We start from the raw sequence: 20274 nt of genomic DNA, 5'->3' as shown, positions 1-20274 counted from the left end.
CATAAAGAGAATAGCTATTGACATAACGTGGGTATTTACTTTTTTATATTTTGAATTTGCCCCCCTAAAAAAAAAGGCTGGATCCGCCACTGCGAGTCGGGATATAATATTAGGTTCGAAGCTTGCGTATATGATATGTGTTCAAGTTTGTCCTAATTAGCCTAAATGTTCAAAAAAAAAATCCAAATGAAATTTTATATATCTTTTTTCAAAAAAATAAAATAACGAATATGCATGCTTGTTTCGATTTTAAGCATTATAGACATTTAAATTCAAATTTCTATTTGACAGTTAGCATGATAAGCCTTAAAAAAAGACCGAAATTCTCAATTAAATTCTGGATCAAAAGTCTTTAATTTGCGTCACCCTATATGCGTTTCCTTTAATCCTGCCAGCTTCTCTCCAAAAATAGAAAGAGCACCTCCTTAATTTCAAATCCCCATAAATACCAATCCCCTATGATTCATCCCCTTTCTCCTCTTTTTCTTCCATAGAAATTTAAAAACCTGCTATAACCCCAGCCATCGCTCTCCCCAGTTCAAGTAGAATAAACTTCTACCGCAGCCATTTCTCTATATCCCTCTCTACATCTCTCTAGTGCAAATAGAATAACATGACCACTAATCCAGCTACTGCAGCGGCCTTGATGCTTCTGCTGATACTGCAATGGCCGCAGTCCTTGGCAGCACATAGGAGCGGTGTCAATGGATTAAGTAGCACGTGGGAAGTACTTCTCAACAACTCCGGCGTAGTTGCCATGCATATGGCCCTCACCCACCTCAACACCGTCATCTTCTTCGATCAGACAAGCTCCGGCCGTACAGGTTACATCCTGCAACGAAACAGTTCCTGCTCAAGAAGAGGCGGCGACGGCGGCGGCTCCTCAGAGCCAAAGAACGACGGTTACGGCGCTAAGTCGTCTTCTCAGGTGAAGTCCTGCTGGGCTCACTCTATGGAATACGACGTGGCAACGAACAGTCTTCGTCCCCTCACGTTAAAAACCGACACGTGGTGCTCCTCCAGCTCCTTTCTCAGAGACGGCACTCTGCAACAAACCGGCGGCTACGGCTCTGGCATTCGCAAGATCCGTTACTTTCGCCCTTGCGGTAATGGCCGCTGTGATTGGACCGAGTCTCCGGCCGTCCTCGCCGACGGCCGGTGGTACTCCACCAGCCAGATTCTTCCCGACGGGGGGACTGAAGGAGGTTAGCATCATTCTAATTTTGTTGAAGGCTTTTTTTTTTAATGGAAAATATTGCGTAAAAATATACTGAGTTAATTTCTTGGAAAAGAATGGGTGCATGCATTTCTAAATTTATTTTGGCCAAGGAGTGAGACTTTTATTTTTAAGCTGCAAATTAATTCAAAATCAGCTTTCAGAAATTATTAATTGAAATTAAATATTATAAATAAATATTTAACTATCAATCAATTATATTATTATTTTTAATGTAAAATTTACATAAATAACATCTTATTTCATACTATTTACATATCTAACACAAAAAATATTAATATTACATGCTTATCATCCGTATGCAATTTTAATATTAAATATATCACTCTTATAATTTATTTATATCATTCATACCATCCTATACACTTTAATATTTCATGCCAAGCACTCAAATTTATTCTTTGATTGGTATGCATGTAATATTAATATTTTTGATATTAAATATGTAAATAGCATGAAATAAAGTGGTATGTATATAAATCCCCAATTTTTATGAATTTAAATTGAAAATTCAAATTATTTTATTTTTATAAAATCATACATATCATTTATTTTATTTCATAGTTATTTATATATATATATATTCTTTATAATATTAGATTTAAATACAAATTTAATTTATTTGCTTAATGTTTAATTTTATTTACTTATTTTGATATCTAACAATATAAACAATAATTTATTTTATTTTTATTATTTTTATCTCCGTAAGAATATTATGTAGCATACGTTAATTTGTACATGTTATTAGCTGCCTCTTTACACTCTCCCTCTGCCGTTTCCTTTCTCAACAGGCGCCGACCGCGTCTTCATCCTCGGCGGCCTCAACGTCTTCACCTACGAGTTCGTCCCTAAATCCCACCCCAATGAAACTGCATACGAGCTTCCCTTCCTCCGCCAAACCAGCCAACGCCGTGACAAAGGAAACAATCTCTACCCCTTCATCCACCTTTCCTCTGATGGCAATCTCTTCATCTTCGCCAATCGCGACTCCATCCTCTTTGACTACCGCCACAACACCGTTCTCCGCACTTTCCCTCGTCTCCCCGGCAGCGGAGCCCGCAACTACCCCAGCACCGGCTCAACCGCTTTACTCCCTCTCGACCACACCAACTTTTTCCAACGCGTTGAAGTCATGATATGCGGCGGCGCAGCCGCCGGGGCATACCGTGCAGCTCTCCGGGGAAGGTACTACCAAGCCCTCAGCTCCTGCGGTCGCATGGTCATAACTGATGAGAAACCAGAGTGGATAATGGAAAAGATGCCGGGGCCGAGACTGATGAGCGACATGTTGGTTCTTCCGACGGGGAATGTTCTCATAATCAACGGCGCCACGCACGGCTGTGCTGGGTGGCAAAAGGCGATCAATCCCGCCCTTACACCGTACCTCTACCACCCTAACGGTAAGCCTAGGAAAAGATTCTCTGTTCTTCGCGCATCGATTATTCCTCGAATGTACCATTCGACGGCTCTGCTTCTTTCTGACGGTCGGATTCTTGTTGGGGGGAGCAACCCGTACTACAGATACAACTTTTCCGGATACCCGTATAAGACGGAGCTGAGAATGGAGGCCTTCACTCCTTATTACATGAGGAAGTTTTTTGATGACAAGAGGCCGATGAATGTTGCGGTGGTGGGCGGAGAGGAAGGGATACGGTATGGGGAGGAGTTTGTGGTTTTGTTTGAGATGGAACGGAGGGGGAGGACGGAGTTGGAGTTTGTGGCGAGCGCGGCGCCGTTTGTGACGCACTCGCTGTCGATGCATCAGAGGGTGCTGAGGTTGGAGTGTAGGGGGGTACAAAGATTGGGAGAAGTGTTGATGAGTGCGGTGGTTAAGGCACCGCCGTCGCCGGTGGTGGCACCGGCGGGGTATTATCTGTTAACTGTCGTTAACGGAGGTATTCCTAGTAAGTCTGAGTGGGTGAGATTTCTAGTTTGAAGTTTGAGGTAAGATGATGTAGGCAAAAGGATTTTGGGCATTTATGTATAGAGGCTGTTTGTAGCAGTTTAAGAAGAGTTTTTGAAAGTAAAAATCAAAGTAAAACTTGAGGACTTCTTCTCTAGCTTGAGAGCTAATTCTTCACTTCTTGTTTCTTCTTCTAACCATTTTCTTCTCTCCATAAGTTTTCACCTCATTGTATCCTTCTTCTAAAAATCAGATTTGTGTTGATTGGTAAGTTTTGTTGGGATTTGTCGGAGGAGTTGTGGCAGTCGTTGGATTGGATCAAAGTAGCTGTGGCGGATCAATGGTTTGCATGTCCTTGAGCATTCTATTTACCTATTTTATCGTTACATGTGAGGTGACCACTAGTTGGTTGTTTTGAGGGTAGTTTGTTTTGGTTTTCTTTCTTCGTATAAAATAATTTCATTTTGTTTAATGCTATATGGTGATTTTGATTACTAAGATTTTGGATCGAGTTGTGCTCTACTTGCTTTAGTGTTCTCATTGGGCTTTTTAATTTGATAGTTCCCACCAATTTGGTATCAGAGCGTCTAGGTTATCATGTGTGTTTTTTTAAATGGAAAGTCAAAACAAACAACCAATTGAAGGTAATCAAGAAAGTCATCTAGCTATGCCTTGGATTCCTAAGGACAATCTTCCAACAACAAAATGGGTTCCTCCTCGTGCATATTCTTCTAATCCTCTATAGATCGAGCATCTGATCATGATTCAAAGACAACTGCAATTATGTGTCAAGAGATACGATTCTAAGAAGCTTCAACTCTTATATGAATTTGAACAAGAAAAGGAGATCATCAAAAGAAGGTATGGCATGCTAATTCAGGAATCAGAAATGCCATATCTTCATAATTTTGAATCAAACTCATCAAGAGATGAGATTTCTCCATAAAGGGAGAAATGATATAGGCAAAAGGATTTTGGGCATTTATTTATAGGGGTTATTTATAATAGTTTAAGAAGAGTTTTTGGAAGTGAAAAATCAAAGTAAAATCTAAGGATTTCTTCTCTAGCTTGAGAGCTACTTCTTCACTTCTTGTTTCTTCTTCTAAGTCTTCTAACCCCTTTCTTCTCTCCAGAAGTTTCCACCTCATTGTATCCTTCTTCTAAAAATCAGATTGGTGTTGGTTGGTAAGTTTTGTTGGGATTTGCCTGAGGAGTTGTGGCAGATGTTGGATTAGATCAAAGTAGCTGTGGTGAACAACTGATTTGTATGTCCTTGAGCATTCTATTTTCCTATTTTATCGTTACATGTGAGGTGACCACTAGTTGGTTGTTCTGAGGGTAATTTGTTTTGGTTTTCTTTCTTCTTATAAAATAATTTCAGTTTGTTTAATATTATATGGTGATTTTGCTTACTAAGGTTTTTGAATCGAGTTGTGTTCTACTTGCTTTAGTATTCTTATTGGGCTTTTTAATTTGTTAGTTCCCACCATAAGATATTTTTTGTTTTATATTTTCGTGGATAAGAATACTATATTTACAAACTTTCAAAAAATACAGACTCCACATATAATAATTTTTCCTTATTCGTTGGGCTGAGGCTTCAATGGTGAAGCTTTTTGATATTGCCATGTTTGTTGCATGTAAAAGTTCAACCTATAGATCATTGGGCTTTAGTATTCTTATTGCCATGTTTGTTGCATGTAAAATTTTGTTACGCAACATGCAACAAATCATAGAAATTTTGTGCCTCTTTATTCAGGGATTCTTCTGTATATTGTTGAAATTATGGCACAATTGCATCATAAACCAAATCCTCAAACGTCTTAACTCCATCTTCCTTAATTATGTTGGAATTTGTAGACTGGCCACACCGCGAGTCAAAACGAGGCTCGTACTCAACATGTGAAGTCCAATACCAATATTCTGGCATAAATCTTCTGCGATATAAATCAACAGTAATCTTATTTGATGTGAGGTAGGCTTTGTTTTTTTGTTTGGAATATGGACAACGAATCGGTCCCTCTAATATGAAGGAAGGCAATTAATATGCCACAAGAATGAAATAATTCATTTCGTTTAGAAATTCATCTATTAATGTCTTACATCTAGGAAACAATCGATTATATATCAAACTTCTATAATTTTTAATATCCATAACAAATTTGTGCTATAAATTCATACAACCAAATAATAAGGTTTATATCAATTTTTTAAAAAATTAAAATAATGTGCAATGATGATGATTTTTAGAGTTTTCATGGATAGTTGTGATGCTTATTCATACATCTATCTACTTTCTCATCCTCATCATTGTAACACTTCACTTAATATTATGATCTTTTTAGGTATATACCTCTACTTTTCTTAACTTAAGAGTAAAGTCAATCATCCACCTAAGCATCCTCATCTATTCAACACTTAACTAATATTATAATTATCTTTTAATGGCCAACAAGCTACGCACACCTTAATTGTTATCCTTAAGTGTCACTTAAAATTGAAATAAGATCATGAATCAATGTTTCTAACCCTTACATTCATGTGTGATCAAACCATAACAATCAACAACAACAAAATCATGCCTTTATCTCATTATGTGGGTCGGCTACATGAATTCTTTTTCTCCATTGCGTTCTATTAAGAGTCAAATTCTCATTTAGATTTAATAAGGAAATGTCATTTGTAATATTTCCTAACAAAGTCATTTTAGGTCTACCTCTACCTTTCTTAATATAGGGCAAATCTAATACATCTACTCTCCTAACCAGGTCATCGGAAGGTCACCGTTTTATGTGTACAAACCATCTAAGGCGACTCTCTCTAATCTTATATGCCACTGAAGCTAATCCAACCTTTTCACGTATATGCTCATTTATTATCATATCTTTAAGAGTAAAGTCACTCATCCACCTGAGCATCCTCATCTTTACATCACTTAACTTAATATTATGCTTCTCTTTTAATGGACGACATTCTGCACCATAAAGCATTCTAGGTCTAACCACCATCATACATAATTTTCCCTTAAGTTTGAGTGGTACTTTTCTATCACACAACAAGCACAATGCATTCCTCCACTTCAACCATCCAATTTGAATTTTATTAATAATGTCCCCATCTATTTCTCCATCACTTCGAGCAATAGACCCAAGATATCTAAAACGTATACTCTTATTAATGACTTGATCGCTTAAAGTCACAAACCCCCCACTAGATCTATCGCTACTAAAATTAGAGTCCATGTATTTGATTTAGATCTACTCAAATAAAAATCTTTAGAATCTAAGGTTGGCCTCCATAATTCAAGTTTACCTTCAACTCCCTCTTTAGTTTTATCAACAATAAGAATATCGTCACCAAAAAGCATACACCAGGGAACATCATCTTGCAAATCTATAGTAACAACATCCATGGCTAAAGCAAAAAATATACGGGCTTAAGGTTGATGCTTGATGTAATCTAATAGAAATTGGAAAATAATTAGGTTAAGTTATCTTCAGGAGTGAGATCATGTTGTTGCTTTCGATCCACCAACAAAACCTTTATTTCCCTCTTTTTTCCATAAATCCAAGATTCAGTAATCCATTTAGTTCGACAAATTTATTAAGAGATTTGGCTGAAGAAGATCGTGAAAGCGAGAAAGTTACCTTTATAGCGAGCGATCTCCCATTGCTGCTTCTGATCTCGATCCAACAAGAAGGATGTCATCGAAGGAGCGAAGTCGAATAGCAGCAAAGGAGATGAAGAAAGGCGAACGTTAGTGAGGACTCGCGAAGGGGGTTAGTCACTGCGAGCGCGGGCACGGAGGAATAAACAAGATCGAGTGCAAATGAAAGAAATAAGCTAGATATCAGTTTAAATAAACTTATTTATGACGGATTTACGGTGGATTTGTGACGAACTTGCAGAAAATCTGTCACAAATTTATGACGGATTTTGTGTGGATTTTTCGCTGCAAATACACCACAATTCCTTCACAAATTTTGTGATGAAAATTTTCACCACAAATCTGCTGCAATTTTGTTGTAAAATTTTTCCATCACAAAGCTTACCGTCAATCCACCTCAAATCTTTACTTTTTTTTTAGCGGCTTTGGAAGAAGAGGCTTAGATCCTGAATTAGATAAAAATGATTGACATAAGCTTTAGGCATCTTTTAGGGCCTAAAAAATAATCCTATTTGTTAGAAGTTCAGAATACTACAAATGAACTTTGTTGAGGCTTCTTATAGATTTTAAGAAAAATATTTCTATCTTTAGCAAGAACATATTGGAATATTCTTTATAGTAATTACTGATATATAATGTGGATTGCAACTTGCTATGCTCAAAATATGGTCAAATGATGTAGTTCTCGGGCTGGTCCAACTAACTTTTTTTGGGTCATTAATCCTAGTGATTGGTGGTGGTGTGAAAATGACTTCCACCAATAATATCTCTAGCTAATTGATGATTCGTACATACTATCATATATATATATCTTGATGGCATAAGTCTCATGAATGTGTTGGATCAAAATTTAAAACATGAATCGATGAGAGTAGTTTTAGGAAGGTTCAACATTATTTAAATTTGTGAATGTTTGAAAATATAAAAAGAAGTTTTCACGATTTTGACAATTTTTATCATGGATTCATTAAGGGCTTCATTTAATCATGGCTACCATTACATTTTATTTTGAAAGAAAATATTTTCAGTGGACCAAAGAATAACAACGTACCTTTGTACTTCTCACTTAGCTTCAAATAGAAATCATGAGTATGGAATGCTTAAAGGAGCTATATATGTCAGTGACAAAGATTTCCAGCACATCTGGCAAGCTTGCGTTCAAGGAAATTATGCAGGTGAATTCTCTATTTTTCATGGATTTTTCCAGATTCTTCATACCGCCAACAACTTATCAAAGAAGTGCATAGCCATGGGCTTCCTGCTTAGTTTCCTGCTTGTACTATGTTTAGCTTTTTATTTATGCTTCTTCCACGGCTACTACGTCAATAAAAAAAGGATAAAAAAGCTCTAATAGTTCAAGATTTATTTTCACAAATAGAAGAGAGAGCTCACCAAACGAGTAAAAAGAACCCTAAAATTCATTAGAAATATGAAGGAGTATGGGAAACACCTTTCATAATTTATGTTAGAAGGGAGAGGTTAGATAGGAGAGGCTTAGAATTTAAATATGCTTCAAATATCTAGAAATGGACTAAAATAATTGAACCCAGATTGAATCTTAAACCCCAAATCAATCGGTTAAAAAAAATTTATTTTGTGTGAATCAACAATAAGAATTATTGTAATAACTTGAAATAAGCAAAGTGTTCAGGTCATCTCGCATATATGCAACCCCATGCCTTTAAAGTTTGGAACCAAGAATTAGGGCATCATATGCACGAGAGGAAGAGAGAGCTGCGGCGAAAAAGTGAGAGGAGAGACTTGCAACCTAGCCGGCGAACAGGAATTGCGGAGGTGATGTTCGACGTCGGCCTCCTATGGCAGGCGATGCATAGCAAGGGAGACAAGTGACTATGATTGTGCTCGAAGCTTCACGATTCAGCAATTTTACCAACCGGTAATGTCATCTATACATTGAGCAAATGGGGAGGAGGCCGAGCGAAGAAGCACAAATACCTTAGTCTTTTTCCTCTTCTTGTACTTTCATCTTCTTCATCAATTTGATTTGGCTAAACACTAACTCCAAACTTTTGCTCTATATGTTTATAGTTTTCTTCCAAGTTGATATATGTTAGTTATTTCTATAAATAAGTGCTATTTTTATAAGCCCTATAAACGAAGTTATTTACAAATTTAAATTTGAGTTATGATATTTTATTTAAATGATTAAATTAAGAGATTTTGAGTGTTTGAATCTATTTTCTCTTTGCTGTTATATTTGTTTAATCATATAGATTTAATATTAACATATCAAGTTTAGCATTTTAGACATAATATGTAGCATGTTTAAAATCAACTTGAATGAACTAATTATGAGTTATGTTAGGTATCATTTTGAAAAATTGAGCTATGTAGCTATCATCTTTGAAAGTTAAATTTAAATGAATCATAAGTTGGGAAATGATTATTGAAGCTAAATATGCTTCAAATAACTAGAAATAAATTAATTAAAATGACATGTATAGGCTGAAAAATTATCTTTTATATGTGAATCATCAATAAGGATTGTAACCAAAATTTTAAAATATAAATGGGAAATCTTTTATGAAAAATTAAAAAAATTTAAAAAGAAATGGGCGGAGATGCTGACTCGTCCTTAAATTTAGGATAATCAAATTATAATGAATTACTTCTGGATTGAAATCCAGTTTACAACGTTGAGTAGAGTTCCAGCGTCACTTGGAGATCAGACAGAATTTCGGCTTCGCTTGAACGTCAGGCAGAACTTCGGTGTCACTTGGGCAAAATTTCGGCGTCACTTGAGCGTCGGAAAAAATTCCGGCTCTACTTGGGCGTTGGGCAGAATTCTTGCGGTGGTCGAGGAGTTTCTTCCCTCTGACCATTCTCTTCTTCTTTTTCTTGCTTGGGTCCCTTTTTAAGAGAAATGAGGGATCTATTTATAAATTTCTGGAGTGGCATATCTCGTAAATAGGTGAGAGATCAGGGTTAAATGGGGAGTGGTTGGATGGACGGCTAATATTGAATCCCTTGATCATGTACCGTTTGTCAGACATTTGAAGGTTTTAATGATGTCGGATTTGGCGATCTTTGGCTCGTTGAATTTGTCTCGTCGAGCCGCTCAATTCGACTATAAGCACGTCATGTTTCAAAACCCGTTTGGTAACTCAAATTGTGGTTTAAACTTTCCAACAACACTTCCTTGATTTGGACTCATTTGGGCTCGGATTGAGTTGAATTTGGTGTCGTTGGGTTCGTATTTCCGAGACACTCAATTTGACTATAAGTTTGCTAAAATCGAAGTTCAGGTGATCCAAGATTTAATTTTTAAAGTTTCCAGCTTGATTTTGCTTCGAGATTCGTGCTCGATCAAGATAATTTTTTGATGATATATTAGTTGTCACTCTATTTTCAGATGTTGAAGCTGTAGGAGTCCGAAAATATGCATCACAAACTTTGGAGAATTTTCCATATGATTTGAAATTCGATCTCACGTTTAGTAATCCCAAATGGCTTTAAAAGTTTTGAATTTGAGTCTAGAACGTCAAAAAACAGTATCAGAAACCTAGCTAAAAAATGTCAGGTTTGGCCTTTTCGGATAAAAAATGTGACCCGGATTCGCGTAGGCAGCCGAATCGGCCATCGTCGCCCCCGACGGCCTAGCGGAACTTGGAGATCGGGCGGAATCAAGCGTCACTTGATCACGTTTAGTAATCCCAAATGGCTTTAAAAGTTTTGAATTTGAGTCTAGAACGTCAAAAAACAGTATCAGAAACCTAGCTAAAAAATGTCAGGTTTGGCCTTTTCGGATAAAAAATGTGACCCGGATTCGCGTAGGCAGCCGAATCGGCCATCGTCGCCCCCAACGGCCGAGTCGAACTTGGAGATCGGGCGGAGTCAGGCGTCACTTGAACGTCAGGCAGAATTCTGGCGTCACTTGGGCGAAATTCCGGCGTCACTTGACCACCGAAATTTTGCCCGACGCCCAAGTGACGCCGGTATTCTGCCCGACGCTCAAGTGACTCCGGAATTCTGCCCGACATTTAAGTGACGCCAAAATTCTGCTCGATCTCCAAAGTGACGCTGGAACTCTACCCATCGTTGTAACTGGATTTCAATCCAAAAGTGATTCATTGTAATATGATCATCCTAAATTTTAAGGACGAGTCAGCCTCTTGTATCTCAAGCAAACACTAGTGGAACTTTTTCAAATTTGTGTGACCCCGTGGTTTTTTCCCTTCCAGGGTTTTCCACGTAAAAATCATTGTGTTCTTTCATCTTCTATTTGTGTGCTGAATATACATACAATACTAAGACAAATACTTTCCAACGAGTAATTGCTAACTTTTTCTATATTCTTCATTTTTTCCTAGTGCCTCCAATATAAGTGCCTCCTTACTTCTCCCTAAGCGTTGAATACAAGAAAAAGGCTAAAACATATTATCATAATTGAAGAAAAGGCTAAAACATAACTTATAGAGTAAAGTATTCTTCCTTTCATGCTTATGCACTGCATCAGTTTGCCTCCGCTTCAAAAGGCTTTGTGACCTCAATAGCATTCTCTCCCAGAAGCTCGCAAGGTGGATACTAAGGAGATATATAAGAGACGTTAAATGCAGCAAATGTATAAATATGTGATGGCAGGTCGACAAATATGCATTATCATTTATGCATTTTAAAATAGGAATTGAACTCAGCTTCTTGGGACTTAATTTTGAATGTCCTTGTGAATATGAACTACTACGAGTTCTCCTGGTTTAAAAATTTTCTTTCTTCTATGAACATTTGCTGCTTATTGGTATCTTTCATTAGATAGAATCAATTTAGTCCTCACATCTTCTAATATTCCTTTATAGCGACCAGTAACTTAAGTAGCTGTAGTGTTTTTGCACTTTGGGAAGAACAACAATGTTAAGGTGGTTAGAAATTTTTTACTAAACAATGTTCAAGAGGCAGCTGCCTGTGGAATTGTTTATCATAGAATTATATATGAACTCTACTTTTCCTAAGACATCCTCCCATTATTTTCATATTTTGAATGGTTTTGTACTAGGCATGACAAATGTTACCATGAGTTTGATTGACCATTTCTGTTTGTCCATCCATTTCTTAATGGTAGGGCACCGAACTTAGATTGATTTTAGTTCTTAATAGTTTCCACAATTCATGCAAAAAGTGACGGATGAATTTCACGTGTCGATTCAAAGTGAGGCTACAGGGTATCCCATGCAAGCGAAAAATTTCATGAAAGAACAAGTGAGCTACATTCACTGCATCGAATGTTTCTTACAAGCTACAAAATGTGCCATCTTGAAGAAGTGATCCACCACAAGCATGATAGAGTCAACCCCACGCTTTGTTTTAGGCAAGCCCAATACGAAATCTATACTGGCATTATCCCATATGGAATCCGGAACAGGAATAGGGGTATATAAGCCGGTATTCTAGCTGTTTCATGGTTGATATGTAGATGCTCTAGAGATGCCTGTGTTTACAATGCTTCTAAGCTCCTGTCGTCACTGCGAGCCGTCTGATTGTTCCTTCCAGCCATTGCTCAATGTTCATGAACGAATAGCTCCGATACCAACTTAGTGTAAAACCTATAGGAAATCAAATTACCTTCCTTTAGAACAGAGCATGAAGAAGAAAATAGAAATAAACATAACAACGAGTAATTGATTACTTTTTCTATATTCCTTTCCTTTTCCCACTCCACCTATATAAGGGCCTCCTTACATCTCTCTAAGCGCTGAATACAACCAAAAGGCTAAAACATACAATCATAATTGAAGAAAAGGACAAAAACATAATTAACAGTTAGTGAAGATAATATAAATAAAGTAATAGAGCTAAGTATTCTTCTTTTCATGCTTATGCAACACATCAAGAGGTTTCAAGTTATGTGATGTGTATATGTATCTGACTTCATTGACCTAAATGTCAAAAAAAAAAAAAAGAACAAGTGTTGCGAGGAACTCCAATATAAGCATCTAATTACACAGCTCATCTTAGCTTGTTGGTTGAGAGCTTAGGCTGTCAACTAAGAGGTCTTGGTTCGAAACTTTATGTATGAGATGTATGTGGATATGACTTAATTAACCTAAATCTCTAAAAAAAAAGCAACTAATCAATAATTCTAGGTGTTTTATTATATTATTTTTCAAAAGATAATATCAATTAGCTCAACTTACCCTGCGGATTTGCCCCGCCACGCGAGAGATAAATAATCAAACAACTCTATCTGAAATAGCAAATTTATTTTATGTGAAGTAGAAGCAAAGAATTTGCCTTATTGCAGTCCCTGACTTGCACTGAACCGCTACTTCCTCAAGACTTAAAGCACCAGAAAGCCATAAATCAACATACGCAAGCCTCTCCACTTTCTTCTGCCACCTCTATCCTTCTGATGTAATTCCCCGTCATCAATCTTAAATAAGCCCACAAACCTTTTAGAAACCTAACTACTGCTTATATATATACCATTAGTGTACTATACAACTAATAGAAGCTCAGAAAAATGTCAGGGCTTCTCCTCCTCCTTGCAGCCTCATTCTTGCTCCTATGGAAGCCTACTGCAGCGGCAGCGCTTTCAACAAACTCCCGCTGGATTGTCGATGAATCAGGGCGGCGGGTGAAGCTGGCATGTGTGAATTGGGTATCCCATCTTGAGGACATGCTGGCTGAGGGGCTTAGCAAGCAGCCTCTGGATGCAATCTCCCAAAGCATAGTTTCCATGGGGTTCAATTGTGTCAGGTTCACCTGGCCGCTTTACCTGGCCACCGACGACAATTTGGCGACGCTCACAGTTCGACAGTCATTCCTGTCTCTTGGCCTTAATGAGTCCATTGCTGCCATCCAACTGAAAAATCCAGCTCTGGTTGATCTCCCTCTCCTTCAGGCATACAAGGTGAGCTTAATGTCTTTCCTTAATGGCAGCAAATTTTGGGAATGGGAGAAATTTAGGTTTCGTTTGAGGAGAGATTATTAAGTGCGGAGTGCAGACGGAGAGAACCGTCCGCACAAGCCTTATTCCGCGCTAGGTACCAGCACTCGGTACTGTTGGGTACCCATGTTTGTGCGGACGGTGCACACTCCACGCCTAATAATTTTTCTCGTTTGAGGCGGCTTTCTTAGGGCATCTCCAACTGAAAATCTCATTTTTCACTGCAAAATACATTAAAAAAAAACTTCAAAATGCGGTAATTATGCTTCAATAGAATTCCATTTTGCGGGCTTCATCGTCTCGTAACCGTCTTTCTCCATTTCGCAAGCAAATCCCGTTGACACATAAAAATTTAGTGGGTGAACAATGTGATTGGCGTCACACTATTCACCCGCGATGAATTAGCTGCAAAATTGCCGCTCGGTTGGAACGACAAACAATTGTTTGTGTTCCATTGGAGATGACCTTATTGCTTTTTAAATCAACTTCCTAAATAAAAATAATAATTTTTATACTTAAAAGCTGCTTTAAAAAGCAATAAGAAAGCCGACCCAAACACAACCTTAATTTAACAATCCAGATAAAAAGAATTTTATATATCTTCACTTAATTAAGGGCGTAATAGATTTTAATATTATTTGATTGTGAAATTTATAAACCTAATTCTTGGTAGTCAATGAAGACACTAATGCTCTCATTGTTATAAGGGAAAAAAAATAAAACCTCTGATCTTTTGCTTGATAGAATCCTGGTTTCGGCTTTGATGCTGCCAAGCCGGTGTGAAGGGAGGAAGATGGGGAGAAAGGTTAGATTTATTTACAGGATTTTTCAATAAAGTATGACATAAGAGTAGGTGGAAGAGGGGCACAAAGTCTCATGCATCAACAACCAAATTTGACTAAGCATCTCAAAGGCCATTTATTTAGGGGCTTAGTCGACTACTTATAGGTGAACATTTTATTTTAGATATTAATAATGGTACTGAAAATGAAATTATTATATTTGAAAAGATTTATAATAAATGTAGATTTCCAATCACATTCAATAATGAAATGATACCCACCGAGGTTTAGGGTGGTTGGTGGACGAGCACGGTTGGGAACCCCCTTATCTCGGGACCGGATAAGAGGTTCGAATCCTGGGATAGGTTACGTCGAGAAATTAGTTACGCCGCCAAGTGCTTTCTTTGAAATGGAAGCGGATAGATACCCCCAATCCAATAATAATAATAATAATAATAATAATAATAATAATAATGAAATGATAGATATAATAAATTGCCTCCTATTTTAAAGCTTGTTTTTTAATTTCAAGCAATAAAAGGACCCCTATAAGTCCAGATTCTCAACAAGAAAGATTTTAGCCCTTTGTTTGAATTTTAGGTTTCATTTGGGATAGTTTTTTATCATTATTTTTTATTATTATTATTTTTTAAAAATTTATGTTAAAAAATTGTTTTAGAAAATAGTAAGAAAACTGTCTCAAATAAAACTTTAATCACTTAAGCAATAGAATTTAACCCCATTTAAAAGCGCTATAAGTGATTACACTTTAAGCAGTTATAATTCAAATTTTAAAAAATAATTAGTTATAAAGTAAAATAAAATAAAATAAAAAAATCAACAAATCTTAGTTGCTTTCAGAATTAATCTCGTCATAATATCACTCATATTCAAACAGTAAAATCTACCCTAATAAATGGCAGGCTATGCTTGCAAAGTTAGGTGATCAACCTAATGGTATTATTGGACAACCACAAAGCAATAAATTTTTGAACAAAATATAATAAAAAATACTCAGCAAATACTTGTTACTTCTAGAATTATTCATGGCATTATTTAGTCAGATTCAAACATTGATAGCTTACCGAATCAATGGCAGGCCATGGTAGAAACTTAGGTAAGTAAAATATTGAATAATTAAACTTAAAAAATAAATACCATTATGTCGTTGTTTCTAGAACCATTCAAATTCACAGTTGTAGTCAGATTCAAGAGTTGATAGCTTACCTGATCATTAATGGCAGGCTGTGGTTAGGAACTTAGGTGACAACAACATAATGGTGATATTGGACAACCACATAAGCAAGCCAGGATGGTGCTGCAGCAATTCTGACGGCAATGGCTTCTTTGGAGATAAATATTTCGACCCTGATTTGTGGGTGAACGGGCTAACTAAAATGGCTGGCTTGTTTAACGACACTGCCAATGTGGTTGGCATGAGCCTGAGGAATGAACTCAGAGGACCGAAGCAGAACGTGAATGACTGGTACAAGTATGTCTCCAACACTCTTCCTCAATAGGACAAATTATCACGTGTGGTTACTGGATAGTCCAAAGGCAAATGAGGATGCACCATGTCACCTCAGTACATAACACCGGTACGCAACAAAAAGTAATATGACGCGTCCTGATTCGCCTCTGGACATAATCTGGTGACCGCACTTAATGATTTCACACTCAATAGACATATAAATGATTTTATAGACATCAAATTTATTTAAGACAAGTGCAATATAAATTTAATTTTTTTTTACAATTATGGTGTATTGTAAAAATTTTATTTTTGTATGTATTTTATTTTTACAATTATTAATATATGTATTTTTAATACATATATTATTCATGATACCCGTGGTCATAAACAGGTGAAATTATATTGTGCGGATACAGACGTCATCTGAAGACGAATCAGAACGTGCCACCTAACTTTTTTTTGCTATGTACCAAAATTATGTACCGAATGATGTGGTGCATTCTGATTCGCTGTTCGCACATAATAATTCCTCCGTGATCAGAATACTAAGTATTTAAAAGCTCCTCAATTTCTCTAACTCCAAAACTGTCAGGATATCTGATACAGTTTGTATCAGGATATGTTGACAGTTTTTGTTTCCTCTTCTTCTCTGCCTTTTTTTATCTCATCTCCAATAACTTAAAATATCTCAATTCATACATTAAATCACCCCACATCCAAAAAAAAAAAAAAAAAAACTGATAAGTTGTATCGCGGATTAAGAACGAGTTGTTCTTGATCAGCCCGAGTTTAAATTGATTTAACCATTCTGATAAGGGTTGAGCCAATCCAGATACATGCAAAGAGGTGCAGAGGCAGTACATGCAGCTAATCCAAACGTCCTCGTAATACTATCCGGCCTCAGTTTTGACAATGATCTGAGCTTCCTTTCAAATAAGCAAGTTCAGCTAAGCTTTTCTGCAAAGCTTGTGTTTGAGCTGCATTGGTATGCCTTCTCTAATGGAAATGCTTGGGCAAGTGGCAGCCCCAACCAAGTCTGTGGCTCCATTTCTTCAAGCGTGATGAGAAAGGCAGGATTCCTATTAAAACAGGGCTGGCCCCTGTTCATAAGTGAGTTTGGAATAGATCAACGAGGCACAAACACCAACGACAACCGCTACTTGGGCTGCATTCTTGGCTTGGCAGCGGAGCTTGATGTGGACTGGGCTCTCTGGACTCTGCAAGGAAGTTACTATCTCAGGCAAGGCGTGCTCGGCATGGAAGAGTTCTATGGCGTGCTCTCTTATGATTGGTGCAAGCAAAGGAACTCTTCCTTTTTAAAAAGGATATCGACTCTGCAATCACCTTTTCAAGGTAAAAATGTGGTTTTTAATGCAATTTGGTTTTTGTTTATTTTCTATGATTTCGATCTTATTTAACTGATATTAATTGTTTTATTTATAAGCATACATAAGACATTCAGATTTCGATAAAAAATGTCAAGTTTATATTCAAAAAATTGATATGATTAAGATTAGAATTTAAGGTCGTATATTGATTAAAAAAAAGTGTTAAACAAAGCCCCAAAATAGGAAGATACATGGACACGTAGTTGCAGGTAATAGGTTGAAATTTCAGCTTGGAATAACTATTTCAATAACTTCTGAGAGTATATCATTACAAAGGTGAAAATGAAAGGGCATAGAGGAGAGCTTTATTGTAGGCCATTATGAGAGTTGAAATATCCATAAATGAAGCTCATCATTAATGAAAGAAGGAAAGAGTACATATGCCTCAGTCCATTGCAAAATTTTGTGATGAATACTTTGAAATATCTTATGAATATAAAATTAAACTCTTAAACATCGAGGAGCACTCTTAGCGTGGGTGATCTACTGAGAAGTTAAATTAATGAGAGAAAATAGTGAGACCATTAAGCTAAAGTGGGCAATGTCTCGGTAATTGAGAGTTTATGTCATTACAAATGATATCACAACAATACATTAGCTGTAAAATGTGAACTCTACCTTTAAAATTTTATTTGCCTCGTGGTTGATAATGGGCAAGGGGGAGAGATTGTGAAATCCCTTATGAAAATAAAGCTCAACTCTAAAACATCGATGAGCCTTTTAATGCAATGGCTGGATATTATTAGAAACCCCCAAGTTTAGCATAGTCATATAAGAGCACTCCTGTGATAAGTGACCTACTAGAAAGTTACTCCAATGGGACACAACCATGAAACTATTAGTCAAAAACAAATAAAATCATTATGGTTGAAAGTTGGGCTGTGACAAATACTTCTATCAATTATTTTTTTTCAGATGATGATAAGTTTTGCTCATATAGTAAAATGTCGTTCGTAAATCAATCTAAAACAAAATGGTGCTTAGGAGCTTGATTGGTATTAAACCCATTAAGAATTTTGTTTGCAATAATGATTTTTTTTTTGTCATATCCATGTTTTGATAAAAGCATATTGGATATGGTGTATGAGGAGTGGGTATTCTGTGAAGAAGAACAATAATTATAAATGGGTTTAATAATGACAACAATACAATATATATGCCAATTTATCGAAACAACAGTATATTATCCTGGATGTGGAGGCCTTTATGTTGCTGCTAGAGCTTGTAATAGAACTTTGATATTTCTACTTAGTTGTCATGAAATTGGTATTACTCTATGATAGTAATATAACGGTTTTAGAGAAGCTCAAGTAGTAATACCAAAATTTTAAATACCCTTTAACAGTGGTTCTAACACCTGCTAAAAGCATTATTAAAGTCTTTCTACAGTAGCACTCATAAAACCGCTGTTAAAGTCTTTCCAGCAAATGCAAATACAACGGTGCAGAGGTTCCTAAATCGCTGCAAATAAATTAGTAGATGTTTAAATCGCTGCACTAGGTCCTAAAAATGTCGCGAAAGCCTGATTTATTAGTAGTATATGTATTATAGAATTTCAAGGTACCCTAGCATGTAAGCTAAGGTTGTCATTAAAAAAAAAAAAAAAGCTAAGGTTGTCATTGCTGGTTATACAATAGGGTAAATTATTGTTTTTGTTTACAAAATTTCAATTCTAGTTAAATTTTCATGATAAAAAGGTTTAAGATATAAAGATTTATATACAAATCTCTCTAAGAACAATCACAATGCAGGTAGGCCATTTCACATAAATTTGCCTCTTAAAGTTAGAGAATGCTAAAACAGAATTCAGTGAGCTTAGAAACTGCAAAATCATAAGTGCTTCTTTGATAGCTATTCAAAGCTTGTTTTGATGCAGGTCCTGGCCTTTCCGATACACAGCCTTACAAAGTTCTCTTCCACCCAGCAACTGGGCTGTGTGTGGCGAAGAAATCTTTGCTTGAGCCGCTTCACCTGGGGTCATGCGATGAGCCAGAAGCCTTGGATTACACCGAACAACACAGTCTAGTATCACAAGGGACATTGATTTGTCTGAAAGCAGCAGGTGAGGGTGAGAAGGTGAAGTTTGGAGTCTTTTGCAGCGATTCTGCTTCACAATGGGAGCTCATATCGGATTCGAAAATGCATTTGTCAACAAAGCTGACGGCCAACAGCAGCGCCAGTCTGTGCTTGGACGTCGACTCAGATGGAAGAACTATAGTGACCAACACATGCCGGTGCCTCAGCAACGATCGAACTTGTGATCCTGAAAACCAGTGGTTCAGGATAATTGACAGCAGCAGACCTGTTGCGAGTAAGAACTCGATCATGGAATGGCTATTTAGGAATTTATGGTGGAATGTCTTGTGAGTCTAAGTATTTCTATGTATGATTTGTGATACGTCATGCAAAAATTATCTTGATCGGGCACGAATCTCGAGGCAAAACCTAGTTGGAAACTTCAAAAATTAATACGTACAACGCTCAGACGCGAATTTACAAACTCTACCGCCGCGTATTTTCTAACACGCAACAATTTGAATGGATAAATTCATCAGAGTCTCTAACGGTAAATTTGAGAAAGGGAAGGTGTAAGATACTAAGAAATAAAGCCATTATGAACTTATGATTCATTAATTAGATTAGGAAGTTACTAATTTCTTGTTTGGGCCTAATTTCACTAGCGTTGTTATCAATCACAAATTAAAGATGCCTTTTTCTGTAGTTAAGAAAGGAGCTAATACAATATTATCGAATAAGTTGTACAAAATGAATTTCATGATGGAAGTTAAAAAAACCATTGTGGCATTGGAGTTATCTTGATAGCAGGTGCGGATCCAGCTTCTTTTTTCAGGGTGGACAAATTTTTTTTTTTTTTTTGGGAGATGGGCAAAGATGCTTAGTATTGATAAAAATTAGAGC

General features: G+C 36.7%; 2 protein-coding genes across 2 annotated transcripts; both read left to right on the top strand.

Moving 5' to 3' along the window:
* Positions 1-613: 613 nt before the first annotated feature.
* On the top strand, positions 614-3321 carry LOC110109001 (aldehyde oxidase GLOX-like). Its single transcript, XM_028691977.1, has 3 exons — positions 614-1205; positions 1293-1297; positions 1989-3321. The coding sequence occupies exons 1-3, from the start codon at positions 614-616 to the stop codon at positions 3174-3176; spliced, it is 1785 nt and encodes a 594-aa protein (XP_028547810.1). The 3' UTR covers positions 3177-3321.
* A 9664-nt stretch (positions 3322-12985) lies between these two features.
* LOC110108992 (glycosyl hydrolase 5 family protein) lies at positions 12986-19985 on the top strand. Its single transcript, XM_020839873.2, has 5 exons — positions 12986-13675; positions 15738-15985; positions 16800-17320; positions 19232-19745; positions 19890-19985. The coding sequence occupies exons 1-4, from the start codon at positions 13286-13288 to the stop codon at positions 19720-19722; spliced, it is 1650 nt and encodes a 549-aa protein (XP_020695532.1). The 5' UTR covers positions 12986-13285; the 3' UTR covers positions 19723-19745; positions 19890-19985.
* Positions 19986-20274: the final 289 nt, after the last annotated feature.

Source organism: Dendrobium catenatum, unplaced genomic scaffold (assembly GCF_001605985.2).
Source record: "Dendrobium catenatum unplaced genomic scaffold, ASM160598v2 original_scaffold_96786, whole genome shotgun sequence".
NCBI classification, from domain to species: domain Eukaryota; kingdom Viridiplantae; phylum Streptophyta; class Magnoliopsida; order Asparagales; family Orchidaceae; genus Dendrobium; species Dendrobium catenatum.
The sequence above is the reverse complement of the archived record's forward strand: the minus strand, read 5'-3'. Positions and strand labels throughout refer to the sequence as shown.